We start from the raw sequence: 16768 nt of genomic DNA on the forward strand, positions 1-16768 counted from the left end.
AGGCTGGAATTAAGCCCTATTATCTAGCCAGTTCTTTTAGGGAGCATATACTCAAGTCTTATGAAAAAATGTGGATAAAGTCTCCTACTAAAATAGGAGTGATTCAGTGTTTCACTCTCAAGAAACTCTCCCTTGTATTTCAGCAGGAACCTTTCATAGCACATGGTAAGAATGTTACTTCTTTTTCTGACCTTAGTCAAAATGTTGCATGATTATAATAAAATTATAATAAAAAGACATTTTGTTTAAAGGTTACATAATAATTGATTTCACTTAAGAGCAGTAAAACTTTTAAGTTAAGAGATCAAGAAATACTTTCTATTTTTAATTAATTAAATAGCAAATTCATGTGTTTGCCTTTTAGGATACAACTGGCAAATTTGTTCAAATCGTCAAAGTAAGGTTTCAATATTTAATGAGTTAAATAAACAGTAATAATGATAATTGATATTTATCTAACACTTTGTATGTATTGTATGTTTGTGAGGTAGATACTGTGGATATCGGTTATCTCCAGTGTACAGGTAATGAAAATGAGGTTCAGAAGGGTACATGGCTTATAATACCCTTTTGGTCATAAAAACAATTGTATCGGGATAGGATTCAAATCCAGATCTTTTTGGCTCCAGGTATACAAAGAACTCTTCCCCTTAATATATTACTCTGGGCTGCTTCACATTCATTCTTATATTTCAATCAATATCTTTGATTTATTGACAATAGCATAAGAGGTCAAAAATTCCATCTTTGACTCTAGATCTCCACTAGAAACCTAGGCTGGCAACTTTGCACAGTTCATTCTCACTTAAATCCAATTTACTTGCTTGTCATGGCATCATCTCACTAATATCATGGTCTTCTTCGAGAATGAAGGCCCAACAATGTTTTAAACCTAGTACTTCATGTTGACTAAATTGTGTAGTTAAGTAAATAAATTCACAACAGAATAAACACTCCAGAAGTAAATGAGACTTCCAAAAAGGTGGGGAGGAATGCTCATACCTAGGAGCAAGTTCAAACTGAATTCTCTACAAGAACCCTTCTATGAAGTAACAAATTGGGAAAATATTTTTAAAGTTAAAGGTTCTGATAAAGGTCTCATTTCCAAAATATATAGAGAAGTGACCCTAATTTGTAAGAAATCAAACCATTCTCCAATTGATAAATGGTCAAAGGATATGAACAGACAATTCTCAGATGATGAAATTGAAATTATATCCACTCATATGAAAGAGTGTTCCAAATCACTACTGATCAGAGAAATGCAAATTAAGACAACTCTGAGATACCACTACACACCTGTCAGATTGGCTAAGATGACAGGAACAAATAATGATGGAAGGGATGTGGGAAAACTGGGACACTAATACATTGTTGGTGGAGTTGTGAAAGAATCCAGCCATTCTGGAGAGCAATTTGGAACTATGCCCAAAAAGTTATCAAACTGTGCATACCCTTTGATCCAGCATTGCTGCTATTGGGCTTATATCCCAAAGAGATACTAAAGAGCGGAAAGAGACCTATATGTGCCAAAATGTTTGTGGCAGCTCTTTTTGTAGTGGCTAGAAACTGGAAGATGAATGGATGTCCATCAATTGGAGAATGGTTGGGTAAATTGTGGTATATAAAGGTTATGGAATATTATTGCTCTGTAAGAAATGACCAGCAGGAGGAATACAAAGAGGCTTGGAGAGACTTACATCAACTGATGCTGAGTGAAATGAGCAGAACCAGAAGATCACTGTACACTTCAATGCTGTATGAAGATGTATTCTGATGGAAGTGGATATCTTAAACATAAAGATCACTTCCAGTTGATCAATGATGGACAGAAACAACTACACCCAGAGAAGGAACACTGGGAAGTGAATGTAAATTGTTATCACTACTCTCTATCTACCCAGGTTACTTATACCTTCGGAATCTAATACTTAATGTGCAACAAGAAAATGGTATTTACACACATATATTGTATCTAGGTTATATTGTAACACATGTAAAATGTATGGGATTGCCTGTCATCAAGGGGAGGGAGTAGAGGGAGGGAAGGGATAATTTGGAAAAATGAATACAAGGAATAATGTTATTAAAAATTATTCATGCATATATACTGTCAAAAAATTATAAATAAAATAAAAAAAAGAACCCTTCTATGGTGTATTAAGCTACCAGTGCTTTCTCCTAATCTCCCACTTACTCAGCTAAAGGTCATGATCCTGACTTAAGAGGAGGATAAGAGGACTTAAGAGGGAGAATAAAATATAGCACTCTTAAATATTGTCACTAGCATGGCTAGGTACCCCTACCTAATTCTTAAAGCTAAGAGGGGAAAAGTGAGCAAAAACTCTCACTAATACACAAACCACTGCTTTCTTAAGCAGAAGAATCCAATGCCTCACTACGTGAAGTAATATTACTTTCAAATGAAATATGGATCACCTTGACCTATACTTTTCACAGTTCTTGAAAATATATTAATTGGTCAAAGACAGAAAAAAACAGTTTAAAATGTTTCTTGGCTGATTATAAAACCAGAATATTCAATTATATTAGAGTATTAATATTGGGAGTAATAGAGATAGATGTTATTGTGAAAAAGGAAGAACAGTATCTCCTGTACTATTACTAACTAGATATCCTTGAAAAGGCAAGGTAGACTGTGGAAGCAACAATTCTGAACAGTAAATAAGTTTCCCAAATTCTGTTATTGGGTTTACTTTAAGTTATTTATTTTCTTTTTCTAATCATAACAGAAGCTTATTCCTAAGCAAAAATAAACCTTTTATTCCTACAAAAGCATTCTGCACCTTTTAAAAATCTATAAAAATTCCACTCCTATCATAGAAATCACATTTTGGTGATACCTTAGGTTTCAAAAAAAATATTTAATAATGTCACTTGACTGATAACTGATGAAAGTTGATCATTAATATTAAATGGGAAGATAATTCAGGGCAGTTATAATTCAGAGGTTTCCCGGGTCTAATTCTCCCAACATTCATAATCAGAAGGATAAAGGACTTTCATGATTCTAGGATTTCTTTGGCATTTTTTTGCCATTCTTTCTCTCCTTTTTTTTTTTTCTTTTTTTTTGGTTGTTGTTGTTTTTATTTTGTTTAGGCAATTGGGGTTAATTAAGTGCCTTGCCCAGGATGACACAACTAGGATTTGAATTAAGGTCCTCCTGACTTCTGGGCTGATGCTTTATCTACTGTGCCACCTAGCTGCCCCAGTTAAACTTATATTGATACCTGTGGTTATTATATCACCTCATTTCTAAATATATCTTTTTCTTGCTACCCTATGAACCATTGTATATAATAAAGAGTAATAAAAGAAAGAAAACAAAACAAAATAAGGGAAGTTCAGTAAAACTAGCCAACACATCAACAAGAGTGTGACAAAATATAAAACTTGTCACATTCAGAATCTCATACTAAAGGAAAAAGTGGGGAGTAGGGGGAGGTGGTACATTTTTAAACTTTTTTTTTTTGCATGTCATTTTCTGAAAGGCTTAAAATTCTTTGTCCATTTGCATGAATTAATCTTCACCTCCTCCCTGACCAAATTGTTGTCTACTATAATAGTAAAAATAATTTTTTTATCATTATATAAGGTAAACTTAATAATGTACTCTGATCAGGTTTTTTCTCCTCTGATTCCAGGAAATATCTATCTCTGAATAAAGTTACAAAACACCCAATCAATCATTCTCATTCTTTTTTTTCTACCAAAGTTCCCTTTTGGCATTTGAACAACTTTACAAAACCTTTTAAATTTCTATTACTTCTTCCTGTTCTAGACTAGGTTTCTTTACCCTTTTTATATTCTTCAAACATCATTTTAAAGTTCTTTCCCTTTTCTCCACCAACTGCCCCCCCCCAATTTTTTTCTTTCTCATATGCATTTTGACTACTTTCTACATCTTGATAGTCCATATTCTAGTTCTTTTCTTGTGGATGAACATTTTGTAGGCTCTGGACTTCAAAGGACAATCTTTTGTCCCTCTAAAATAATGTCCTCTGATATAATGCACATATAGGCATAAATCTCACTTGGAAAATAAATCCTCAAACAAGACACAGAGCTTATTTATGGCCAAAGACAATCTTGTTGACTTTTTTTCACTTATCAGTTTCAGACCTGTAATACTTTTGTTGGTGTGTGTCTCACTCTTTCCTAAGTCATTTTCTCTCTAATCTAGTCTAGAAGTCTAAAAGTTGGGGAGAAACTTACAAATAATACCATCACCTGATTTCCAATGAAGCACTTTTCTTCAAAATATTCTGATACACACCCTAGCCTCTTCTTTAATATTTTCATTATAGTATAACTATACTGTAATCCACTTCAATTTTATGTCACAAAGTTATTTATATTGAGCCATAATATGCCTCACTATAATTTGTACCCAGGTTATGTCCTAAGGAGGTATTCAGAAAACTTCTATTCCTTGATATGACAGCGCATTAATTATATTAGAAAAATGACCATATTTCTCTATCACTTTTTTCTTTTCCTGGTTAAATATTCCCAATTGGGAATATAGTTTTTAATAACACAGAGAAGAAAAAGAACAAATTTATAGTCCATATATTGGGATTGAAATCCCAGTTATGCTACAACTACCAGTATGGTCAAGGGCATAGACCTCAATTTTCTCATATATAATAAATGACATCCTTCATTAGGATCCTATATGCTATGAGGGAAAGAAAGAAGGAGGTAGGGAAGAGGCATAAATGAAGAAAGAATAAAAGGGAGGAAAAAAGATGGAGAGAGAATGGGAGAGAGAGAAGGAAGGAAGAAAAAAGGAAAATAGAGAAGGAAAGAGGAAAAGTAGAAGAGGAGAAAGGAAGGAAAGATTTATAAAGCACTACTACTATGTGCTTAGTAAATAGTAAAGTTGCTATTCTATTTCCATTTGCTATTTACTATTTCTTAATAAATAGCAGTGGAGAGTTTTCCAGAATTCTAGGATTTCTTTGCTTGGCATTTAATTCTCTTTCTTCTCTTTCCCACCTCTGTTCCTTTCTCCCCTCCCTCTCCTTCTCCTCCCCTTCTCTTTCTTTCTCCCTCTTCCCCCTCTCCTTTCTTTCCTCCCTCTTCCCTCTCTCTCCCTCCATCATACTTTTCTTTCTTCTTCCCTCCTCCTCCTCCTTCTCCCTTTCCCTCTCCCTCTCTTTAAAAAAAAGTCAAACTTTTATTGATATCTTTTCTTTTTATATCACCTCATTTCTAAATATCTGTTCCACCTACTACTCTGTGAAACATTCCTTATTACAAAAACAAGCAATTAAAGAAAAGTGGAAAAAAAAAGTTCATTAAAACTAAGTAAACACATCAGTAAAGTATGGCCATATAAAATGCTTCACACTCATAGTCTCATGACACTGGGAAAAAAGGAGTTTGTGTGTTTATGGGGAGGGTTTCAACTTTTCTTTTTGCATATGCTATTTTTGAAGGGTTTAAAACACTTTCCTCACCTATATGAATTAATCTTCACATCATCCCTGACCAATATTCTTGCCCCCTATTATTTCATTATTATTATTACCAGATAAACTTAATATTGTATTCTGAGCATATTTCTTTTCTTTCTGATTATAGGAAACATCAATTGTCTCTGAATGACTCTATAAAAACACTCATAAACCATTCAAAACTTTTTTTTTTCTATCAAACCTCTCTTCTCAACATTTAATCAAACTTTATAATATCCCTTACATTTCTATGCCTTCTAATCTTAAATCCTCCCTCCTTTCTTTTCTTCTTCCTGTTTCCCTCTCTCTTTCTTCCCTCTTTCCTTCCCTTAAAAGAATGCTACTATTCTATGAGCTTTACAAATATTACTTCCTTGATTCTCATGGAAGATACCATGATGCCTGTTTTATTACTAAAAAAGCTGAATAACATAGATATCAGGCAGTTTGTTCAGGGTCAAACAGCTACCAAGTGTCTGATACTGATTTTGAACTCAGGTCTCCCTGACTTCAAGGCCCAGAGACCCAGAACTCCCTTTCCTGTTTCATCAGCTGTCTCATTTTATTTATAAGGATTGTTCAGGAACTGAACACAAAACTCATGAAGTAGTCTAACAAATGTAGATAATTTTGGGACCAATGATAAAACCGGTTTAACAAATAATACACAGTCAGAAAAATGTCTTTCCTTTATAGAAGTTTCTTTGAAATGCTATAAACTTATAGGGGAGAGGGATGAGAAACTAAGATAATGCTATTTCAAGAATTTTGGGGAACTTTTCTTTTGAAATTGCCCTAGGCCTATGGCATACACTCTTTTTGAATAAAAATAACTCATTTATGTAATCACTTCAATTTAAAAATAACTTTGTCACATAAACCTATAAGATAGCTCATGCAAATATCAGTGTATCTACCTTTTAGAAGGAGGAACAAAACTATCAGAGAGGTTAGGTGACTTCCAAAAGTCATACATTTGAGTCAAGGCTCGAACAAGTATTCTCAATCTCAATCTAATGTAAATTATATTAAATTCCTCAAGCTACCTCTCCAAATGTTCATCCTTAGACAGCAAATTAACTTTTCTTTTTCTTTTTTCCCCCTCAAGAGTAGTATTGACTCAAGACTGGTAAACTACACAGATGAACAAGCAACGGGTAATACAAATGTTGTCTTAAAAGAGGTCTATATTATAAGGGAGTAAAAAAAAAGATGTACACTCATGGATATAATTTATTCTACTATTATATATCTTTTCCTTGAATTGGAAATTCATTACTTTATATTATGAATCCTTACTGATATTTTGCTGGACAAATAATAATATTCTGTTTTGTTTTATTTTGTTTTTCTTTTCTTTCTTTTTTCTATTTGTTTTTTAATAAGCAGAATTTTTAAAGTTCACCAAAAAAGTCTGCTTAAATAATAAGATAAATAACCTTGTATGACCCACTAGCTACTTCTGAAAGCAGCTTCAAAATTAAAATGCCAAAACCATCTTCAGTAATTGAAACATCTCTGAAATATCTATATAACTTTCAAGGCTAGAAAGAGAGAACACTCATTTTGGACTTAACTTCTGGTATTAAAACTATGCAATTTATAAGGCCACACTTCATATAGTCTTAATGCCCCCTGAATATACCAGCTCTATATTATCTCAGGGACTTAAACCCATAAATCCTATTGAATGAAATAGCACAAGTATTTATTAAGTATCCACTACTTAGAAGACAATTCAACAAGCACTGAGAATACAGAATACAAAATGAGTTAACAGACTTTGCCCCCAATAAGATTACTTTCTGTATGAAAGAAAACTGTTTCTTACCAAATATGGCAACTTGACCATCTTTAAATTGGGATAGAGATTAGACTTGTAACTTTCTTAATATATGGGAGTTCCAGATAAGAAAACTCCTTCTGTTAGTGCTGATTGGCATATTCTCTGCAACTCACTTATGATTTTAGAGAATTGATTAATACACTTTGAAATTCAGTCAACTTGCCCAGAGTCATGGAGCTGTGCATCAGAAGCTAGACAGTGGATAGAGAGGTAGTGATATGAAATTGACTTCAGAGCCAAAACACCAGTGTTCAGGTCTTGCCTCTGACACATCTTAAATCATTTCACCCAAACACTCAATTCTTCACTTAAGTCTGAACCCTGGAGATAGCATGCATTGATACACAAGATTTAAAAAAAAAATCCTTATAACAATTCAGTTAGTAAGGTACTAAAATCTCCATTTTTACAAATGAGGAAATTGAAGCTCAAAGAACTTATCACCTGTTCAAAATCACAGTTATTAAGTGTTTGGGTCAGAATCTAAATAACACTTATTCCTTTTACACATGGTTATAAATATAGCAATGCCTAGTGATCCCTGTTTTTATTATATATTTCTGTTCATTTAGTAAGCAAATATATTTAATTCTAAATTTTGAAAAGTATATTAAAACATGAACGCTTTGTCTTTCAGCTGATCCTAGAATTCCTGGGGCAGTATATATTTCCTATTCCTAAAAGGAAGCTGTTGCTGTGTAGCTTTGATAGCCAAGACCAAAGCAAGACAATAGGAAGATTTACTTGTTTTCTTTTGAGCTCTTGTCAGCCCTTCTAGTATATCTTCTAATCATAAACAATCCTTTTCCTTTCAGTCTTTTTTATTTTTTGTCTAGAAAGTAAACTTGCCTTCTTAAAGACTGCATAATTTCTAGTGGCTTCTTCTCAAGTTCTCTCCTCTCAAAAGCTGTGCACACTGAAAAAATACATTTTACAAAATGAATACATCTCTATGTTCTAACTTTTGCCTGTGGGAAGGTAAAGTCCTAAAAGTAGAGATAGTTCTTACTCTATTTTTAAGTCACAATCTTCAGCTCAATAATAAGATCCTAAAGAGCTGTAGACAAGATATTTTGGAGCCATCACTAAATTTGGTTTGGGAGGGAAATTCAACCATATTAAATCCACAATGCATTCTTCAATTGGGTGCTTTAACTCTTTTTACTAGGAGGTGGTGGGAAGCTCTTGCTTTGGATCTTCTAATGCTGTTCTAAGAAACAATATTTTAAAAACCCAGCTACAGAGGAGGGTTCTGAAGAAACTATATATTGTGCTAAAGAAAAAGTTAAATTTAACATCACTGACAACTTTGCTAGGAAAGATTACAACTATGCATCAAGTTTCTTTTCCTTTTAATTATATAAATGAGGGGCTGGTAACTGGGTATTGCTTCATTGTTAATTTTCATTAACAGAAATTACTGTTTGTGCTTGTACCAAAACTGATTCTAAATAAGATGTGGTCCTAATTCTAAGGTCAATTTTTGCTTCTAAGCTAATCCTATACATAAAATTGGGTGATCAAAGGGTGATTACAAAATTTCCATTCTTAACTTAGAAAGATCCAAATTCCCTCAATTTCAAGAAGGTTTTAAAATTATTTCACTTTACCTCTGGACTCATTTCAAAGTATGTTTCATACAAACTTTATAAACATGTGTTTGGGCCAGAGGAGCACTAGCAAAGAAGAAAGGGATCCATCAAAACTCGTCCTTTTAAATAAAAGATACCTTCTTCAATATCTTCTCTTTTCAAAAGTTTTGAAATTACTACCTTGAGCAAAAGGAAAAACTTATTGTAGGTGGAAACACGTAGAGTTCTTGGTAGTTTAAGGGGATGAGAGCAGTTAGGGAAGAGAGAATTCCAGTGAGTTGATGCCAAAATTAAGTAAGCATTACAACCAGTTTCCAAAGAAATCTTTTTGCTTTCAGGTAGAGAGTGGTAATTCCCCTTCTGAACTCACCCAGCTGTAGTTGTTCACAAGTCCAGTTAGGATTTTCTCCAATCTTGCATCTGAAAATTGCACCAGGGTTGACCACTGAAGCGTTGGTTTGCCAGTTGGCGGTGGGGGCTCCCACCACAAGCCTAGCTCAGGAACATACACGCAGGCGCAAAAATAGAAATGGTAAAAGATCATCCCACACATCTTAGAAGCTAGGCAAAAGGGGAGGTGGAATAGAGTGGGGGGAGTACGTGTTCCCACAACCCCCAACTTTTGACTCACGATTCAAAGACCTGCAACCCTGCAACCCACTTTCTGGTCACATAATAGGCACTCAATAAATGTTTGCTAATTGATTGACTCTTCACGATGTGCTCACTCACTAGCATGTCTAATGTGTTCACCTCCTACGGTGCCCAAAAGAAGTAAGGTTCCACTAACACTCACTCCTCCCCCACCCCCGCCTTCGAGCTCTTCAACTTCAATATAAGTTTGACTCTAGGGCAAATTCACCAAGGGAATACCTATCAACAGCCTTGGCACTATAGGATGCCTAGCACAGTCTCTCGAGCACTATTCTCCTTTGGGAGAAAAAGTTTTAAGCAGAGAATCACTTCAAGGCACGGATTTCAAAGCCTCCCCGCAAATGGGAAACTGAAACAACTGCACTCACCATCTGTTGTCCCCATGGCTGTGCAAGACGACCGAATAACCAAACAAGGTCCCTTTGGGTCCGTTAAAAAGCAGCGGGTTTTCCGTGTCCAAGTTGTAGGGATGGATTCTTGGGATCTGAAGGCAGAGAAGGATAATCACCGCTTTCCAGATGGCCACTCCTGGGGAGCCAGCCTCTAGACTTTCTTTCCAAGCCATGCTCTCCCTGTTCGGGACATCCAATAAGCCGCACAAAGTTGTGCACGAATGGGCAGAAAGGAAGAGCGCCCCAAGTGCACCGCGGACACAGCCGCGTGTCTCCGGCGCCCCGCCACCGGGTGCAAGCTGGCTGCTCGGGGTGAAAGGGGTGGAGAGGAGGGAGGAGAGGAAGTTCACAGCGGGCGGAGCGTTTGCAACGGCCCCGCAGGTTCCGTGGGATCTGGTATCCCCACGCCCTGTTTCTGTATCGAGAAGTTGGGGGCTCCCGCCTTGCCTCATAGATCAGACTGGGTGGGGTCCACGGGTGTGGTAAGGAATTGGAGGGGTGTGAGATCTTGAGTCCCTCTCACAGGTCCTCCAGTCCCAGGCCCGGCTGGCTGCAGAGGGCGCTAGGAGATCTTTGTAGGTCCAGATGTGCTTCGCATCCAGCTGCTCTGCCTTAGTATCAGATGGGATGTCTAGACTTGGCCTAAAGTCGTGGATCAGACTGGTCCTGTTTAGTTTTTCCTTGGGGAACGAAAGGTTGAATCCGGAGAATTTTGTTTTCTCCTTTGACAAAGAACTTCTCCTGGTTACAAAGACTGCTTAATTTTGCTGCTTGTAGAAACACAAAGATTGGGGTAGATATTCAGGTTTTTCCAACCAACAATCCTATCAATAATCCTTTTCTTCAGCTGTGAATAGCAAGTCCAAATGAAGGGGATGGTTGGGTGCCGGAAAGGCGGGTTCACATAGGTACCAAAAATCAAACGGCAACTCTTCTGAAGAAGCAAGAATAGCAATGCTGGTGTTAAAAATAAATAAATAAATAAACAAAACAAACAAACAAACAAAACCAAAACACTATTCACTTTAAGATATCTACCTTCCCCCATTTGCGTACTTCCCAGCCACCCCCTTCCCACTTCCCTATTAGGTCAGTCAGTGATGTGTGAGGGGGGACATTGAGAGTGGCACACGCTGTCTGTTGAAAACTTTAATCGGGGAATAGAGATGTCTAGACAAGTTGTCACGGTTAAACTTTCTTTCTAATTTCACAAACCTGAAAGTAGTGCCCTACCCTGCCTAGGCAATACACATGTCTTCCCAGATACCAGTCACCACTAAGAAATAGGAATCCAGTACTGGGCCCCAAGTGTACCTAACTTATCTTCAGAAGAACAGATCCTATTCAGTAATGTCTCAGGGACAGAATTTTGAAATTATCCACCAATGAAAAATAGTTTCAGAAGTAGTGAAAGTTATTTTATTGCTCCGGTTATTTGTCAGGTGCTTTATAAATAATATTTGAATCCAAAATCTTTGCCAAAGCAAGGCAAAAGAAAATTCTTTCTTAAATTGCTTAGTTGGTAGTACAAATAAAAATAGTCAGGTTTGATGAGTAAAAATTGTCAAATTAAATAAACCTGAAAATAAATTTTGTTTCTCTGGGGAAAGATGAACAGATGAAATATGTGATCTCATACATTTTTATTTGGCTTCAAACACTTGATGCTTACTAGCTGTGTCATTTAACCCTCATTGCTTCCTTTCAAAAGAGTTAAATAAAAGTCTAAGGCTGTGGTATCAGACTCAAAAAAGAAGAGTCCTGCAAGTCACATATTGATTTGGAAAACCATAAATTAATATTTTAATTGGTTTTATTGTTTTATTTATTTTATTAAAATTTCTTAATTACATTTAATCTTGTTTAGATTCTTGTTTGGGAGGCATGTTGACAACTTCTGGTGTGGGGAACATGTAAAAAAATTATTTTCCATATCTTTCTCTTTTTAAATTGAACAGGTGCCTATCCAATTTTAGTTCCAGAATGGAAGATACAATTTCATAAAATTGCAGGGCTTTTCAACATCTAGCTCTTCAACTGAAGGTATTGGCAGTAAAGAAGTGGCAGACCTATTTTCAGGCCCTGAAGCTTCATAAAATTTGAGCCACCATTTTTACCTTTGTATTTTTTGTTTTTAATATAATATTTTATTATATTTCATTGTGATTATAATTAATAAAAATGTTTCTGGTTTTCCTCCCATTCATAAAACTTCAGTAAAATAAAATCCACTTAACAAAATTCATCTAACAATACAGGTAAAACATTTTTACTTAGGCTAGGATTTTATCCCTGAGTGGTAGTTCCCAGCTTCCTTCTTTCCTCAGAAAACAGATGGATTTAACTGGATTGAGGTGATTTGCTACCTTGTTTTGTGAATAACTTCACTACTGTGCTGTCAGATGAGAGCAGAGTATGTGCAAGGCCACCACCAAGATTTCATCTTTCTTCTACATCAGCTCAAGAAGTAGTACAGATATTCCTCTCTCACCTCTAACCCTTTCTCCCCCAAATCAGGTTAGGTAGAGAGGGTAAATGAGAGAAGAGATGAACAATTTATGAGACTATGGATTTATTTTCAGATATGACTTTTTTACATGCACTTCAAAGCCTATCGAACCAGCCCAGCAAGAAGTAGATTCCATACCAGCCCACTCCACCTTCTTCTTTCCTGTTCTGGCTGAACTTTGACACATGAATTCCCAGTTGTTATGGAGGAAATCCAGAGTTATTGGCTGAGGTCTCACTTGAGTTCTCAGGGTCTCTCTCCACTTCCCAAAAGTAGTAACATCTAGAAGTAACTTTCACCAGATCACCCCAATTATCCTTCTGACCTTACCAGGCAGAGAAGGTCATTTGGATAAACAGAAAGTCATTAATTATATTACTTCCAATATAATAGAAAACAATTACACAGTGGATAAAACAATGGACTTGGAGTCAGGAAAACCTTAGATAGAATCATGCCCCAGATATTTAATGGCTGTGTTGTGCTGGTCTAGTTATTTAATTCAAATCAGTTAAGTTCCCTCATCTGTAAAACTGATATAATAATTCTAGGACCTACCTTAACAGGATTGTTGTGAGTATCAAATGAGACCGCCTATATGAAACATTTGTAAAAACTTAAAATGTTACATAAATACCAGTTATTTTCAGCATTATTAGTTTTATTTTTATTACCATCTGTTCTTCCACTATGTCTCTTAGAAATCTGATCTGCCAAGGCACATTAAGTACTCTTAGGTCTTTATATTGGTCTTACAGCTGATATGTGTTGTCTCACCCAATTAGAATGTGAACTCCTTGAGACAAGGGAGGGGCTGGCTTTTCTATTTGTATCTCCAGCACTTTGCACAGTGCTTGAAAATTATTTTTCCTTCATTCACTCTTCTAAGAATGGTCAATGTGTATAACACATTGACACAAGTTGTGTTAATAAAAGCATGAGGCCTGAATTTAACTTTGTCGATGATTTAGAGAATAATTCAGTCTTTTCCAATCTTAACATGCCATAAATTTAATGTGATGCCTACAAAGCTCTAAGAAAAGCCCCTTTTAGACTTTATTAATGGCAACAAAACAAAAGTAGTTCTGCTGTAGTCTTCCTTTAGAAAGATACTCTAGGAATGCATTTAGAAGCCATACTTGCCTACATAGCTTTAAAGGGATGAAGATTTGGCTCTGGTACAATGAAATATATGAGGTCTTTCTTGTAATTTTCTCTACTCTTAATGGTTTGGGGAGTCATTATTGCAGTCAGTGCACTGAAAGAAGACTCATTAACTACCAAACAGTTCTGCTAGTAATTTATGCATATTTGTCTACATTTGTTAGGGTCACTGACCTTTTCAAGAAATATTTGTTATGATTGTTGCTATGAGTGATTGTTGCAGAGATGTAACCCATAGAGATGTATGGCTATTTATTTCCTTTAAAAGTTTGCATTCAAAATAGAAGATCATTAAGATGATAGGATTTAGAGGTAGAAGGGACTTCTGAAGTCATCTAGTGAAGTCCTTCAGGAGGAATCAGTGGAGAAAGCATGGAAGAAAAAAAAATAGTTAGACAAATAAGGAAAAAAGTGAGGCAGTATCATGGAAGCCAGTAGTGGGTTTTGAAAGATGATGGAATGATCAAAGAATTTGAGGAAGGAGTATTTTGAAGGACATTCAGTATCTTTAAATATTTTCAGTGGGACAAAGAGTGGAGAATTGGTCTTTTAGAGGTTAAGAAGTCAGTGAATGTGCAAGAAGTGGAGATGGCTAATAATTCAACTGGTAGTGATACTAGCACAAGAAGTTAAAAAAATTCAAAGAATGTTTATTTTTGTTTTGCTTTACTTTGGTTTGTAATATAAGGGCTGCCTAAGCAATGATACGGAAGATGCACAAAAGAAAGGGGTTCAGTAAAGCCAACATCCTAGAAAAGGCAAACTAAGACAGATCAGTTCAAGAGCAAAAATAGAGAGTAGTGATCACACACACACACACACACACACACACACACACACACACACCTTTTATTCTAAAATACATGAGAAGAAGGATAAAATAGTTAAAGATACAAAAGAAAATTAAGTTGGACAGGAGGGAGTAATGAGATTTTTTTGAAAAAGGAATTAAGCTAAAGATGCTCAAAACTTGTGGGCACCATCATTTCAGTAAAGTACTAGCAAGTACAACTACTAAGAGAGGGAGTAGTGAGAAATATTTGAGACAGCTTACTAGTAAAACTCTAATTAATCAAGAAGAAATGGATGAAATTTTATATATATATATATATATATATATATATATATATACACATGTATATATGTATATACATATATACATATATATATATATATGCAGTAGGATATCATACATATGCCATAAAATAGGAAAAATGCAATAGGAGATATGTCACACTATAGGATTAATGATTATCTCTTCATACCACAATAACTTTATTTTGTTTCCTGCTTTCTTTCCTCTGATCTTGCCATTTAAACTCCAGGGAAGAGACAGGAGCAATCACTGACAAAGGAACACATAGACCCACAACTAACACTGACCAAAAGCTATGATACCTTGAAGATGAAATGAACAGAAGCCATGATATCTGGAGAGGTTGACATCCTGGAGCCTAGTTGAAAGTTATTGGAGTTGAGGAACTATGAGAGCAAGCTACTAAAGTCACTAAAGACAATAACAGAATAAAGAGGAAGTCTGTGAGCCATAGTTATATGGAAGAACCAGGCTCTCATATCTAAATAATTGCTTTTCTTTTAATTTTCTTTTCAAATTATTTTGCATTTTATAAGTCAACTATATCTACTAAGCTTCATTTTTATTCAATAATCATCAATATTCAAATATACATGTATTTGCATGCAATAACATTCAAAACAGAGTCTCTGGTGACTTCTGTCTTAAGATATTGTGGCTTTTGCAAAGAATTCACTGAGGTTGGGGGAAGGGAAGGAGGAAAAAGAATGTCAAGCAGAGTGTTTTCTGAGACTTCCTCATTCCCATATGCAGAAGTCCTTGCTTTTGGAAATTAGACAAAAGGAGCCCAAACTCGCATATTCTAAACACCCCAAGGACACAGGAATAGCTTCCCTTATGTCATTCACAGGAATGCAAAAATGTCAAAATTAAAGCATATGCCTGGTTGGATGGTGAGAAGGACAATGGTTCATTGTCTAGTAATCTAGCAAACTTAACCTGGAGCTTCTTTCACTACATTCTCAAAACCAAACTCTAACTCACAGAAATCAGGAAAGGTTTTCCCATAATAAATTGATGTTCTTTTTCTCTAACTTTGGATTAAATTATAGGGGTTGAATGACCTTTAGGTCCCTTCCAACTCTGACATTCTTTATGATTCAGTTTCCCTTAACTATCCAAGCTACAGCCATCCTAAGTAAAAAGTAATAAGTTAATCATTTCATTGGATGTGAACTTTAATTTTAATAGCTAAGTATTGGTGAAAAGTTCTCAGAACAAGTCTTCTACCTTCTCCATTTATATAGTCTTTGGTTTTTCTATCCATTCCAAAATTCTGCTTCTCTTTCTACTAACACATAGAGGTACAACTCTTGCCTTCAAGAAGCTTGTAATCCTTGTAAAGAGGAGAAAAATATTTTCACAGGTAAATATAAATCAATGGGATATGTACATAATATAGACACTAATAAGGTAATACATTGTTTCAAAGAAGAAGATTCTTATCTGCTAAAGACCAGAAGAGAAGTTATATCAAGGAGGTGATATTTGAGCTCAGCTTAGAAGCTTCTCAACATAGACCCTAAGGTGATAATGAGTCAGGAAGAATAATTAGAAAACTACACAGAGAAAAAGATAATAGAAAAAGATAAATAGAAATCTGTATAGAATTTACAGATGTGTTTGTGTATGTGTAGGACAGGGGGATGGGAAGAAAAAAGGAAAAAAATTACATGATAATTTTATTACATATTTAAAAGAGATGGCAATTTGGATATGATAGATTTGTAGTTTTATGTTGTCATATTTTTATTATATTATCTTATGTAAATTCTTGTTTTATTCCACAAATCAAAAAGAAAATAAAATTTAAAAAAGAAAAAAGAAATTTCTCCTGATTAGAAATTGCTAATAGTTTATTATTTTTCAATTTATAAGTAATCAAAATTAATCTGACTTGCTCACTAATAAACTCACTGCTAGTTAAACAAATTAAAAAGAAAATTTAAAAATAAGACCTTCAATACATAACTGCATAATCCAAGTATATTCTTATATTAGTAATATTCAAAAATATTTCTTTCTTTCATTT

General features: G+C 35.0%; 1 protein-coding gene across 1 annotated transcript in view; it reads right to left on the reverse strand.

Moving 5' to 3' along the window:
* Positions 1 to 10434, reverse strand: part of ITGA4 (integrin subunit alpha 4) — a 98730-nt gene extending 88296 nt beyond the window's left edge. The window contains exons 1-2 of the mRNA XM_074302960.1: positions 9944 to 10434; positions 9292 to 9413 (exon numbers count right to left, since the gene is read on the reverse strand). Coding sequence (XP_074159061.1) covers positions 9292 to 9413; positions 9944 to 10419 — 598 coding nt within the window. The 5' untranslated portion in view covers positions 10420 to 10434. The remainder of the gene's footprint in view (positions 1 to 9291; positions 9414 to 9943) is intronic.
* Positions 10435 to 16768: the final 6334 nt, after the last annotated feature.

Source organism: Sminthopsis crassicaudata, chromosome 3 (assembly GCF_048593235.1).
Source record: "Sminthopsis crassicaudata isolate SCR6 chromosome 3, ASM4859323v1, whole genome shotgun sequence".
NCBI lineage: Eukaryota > Metazoa > Chordata > Mammalia > Dasyuromorphia > Dasyuridae > Sminthopsis > Sminthopsis crassicaudata.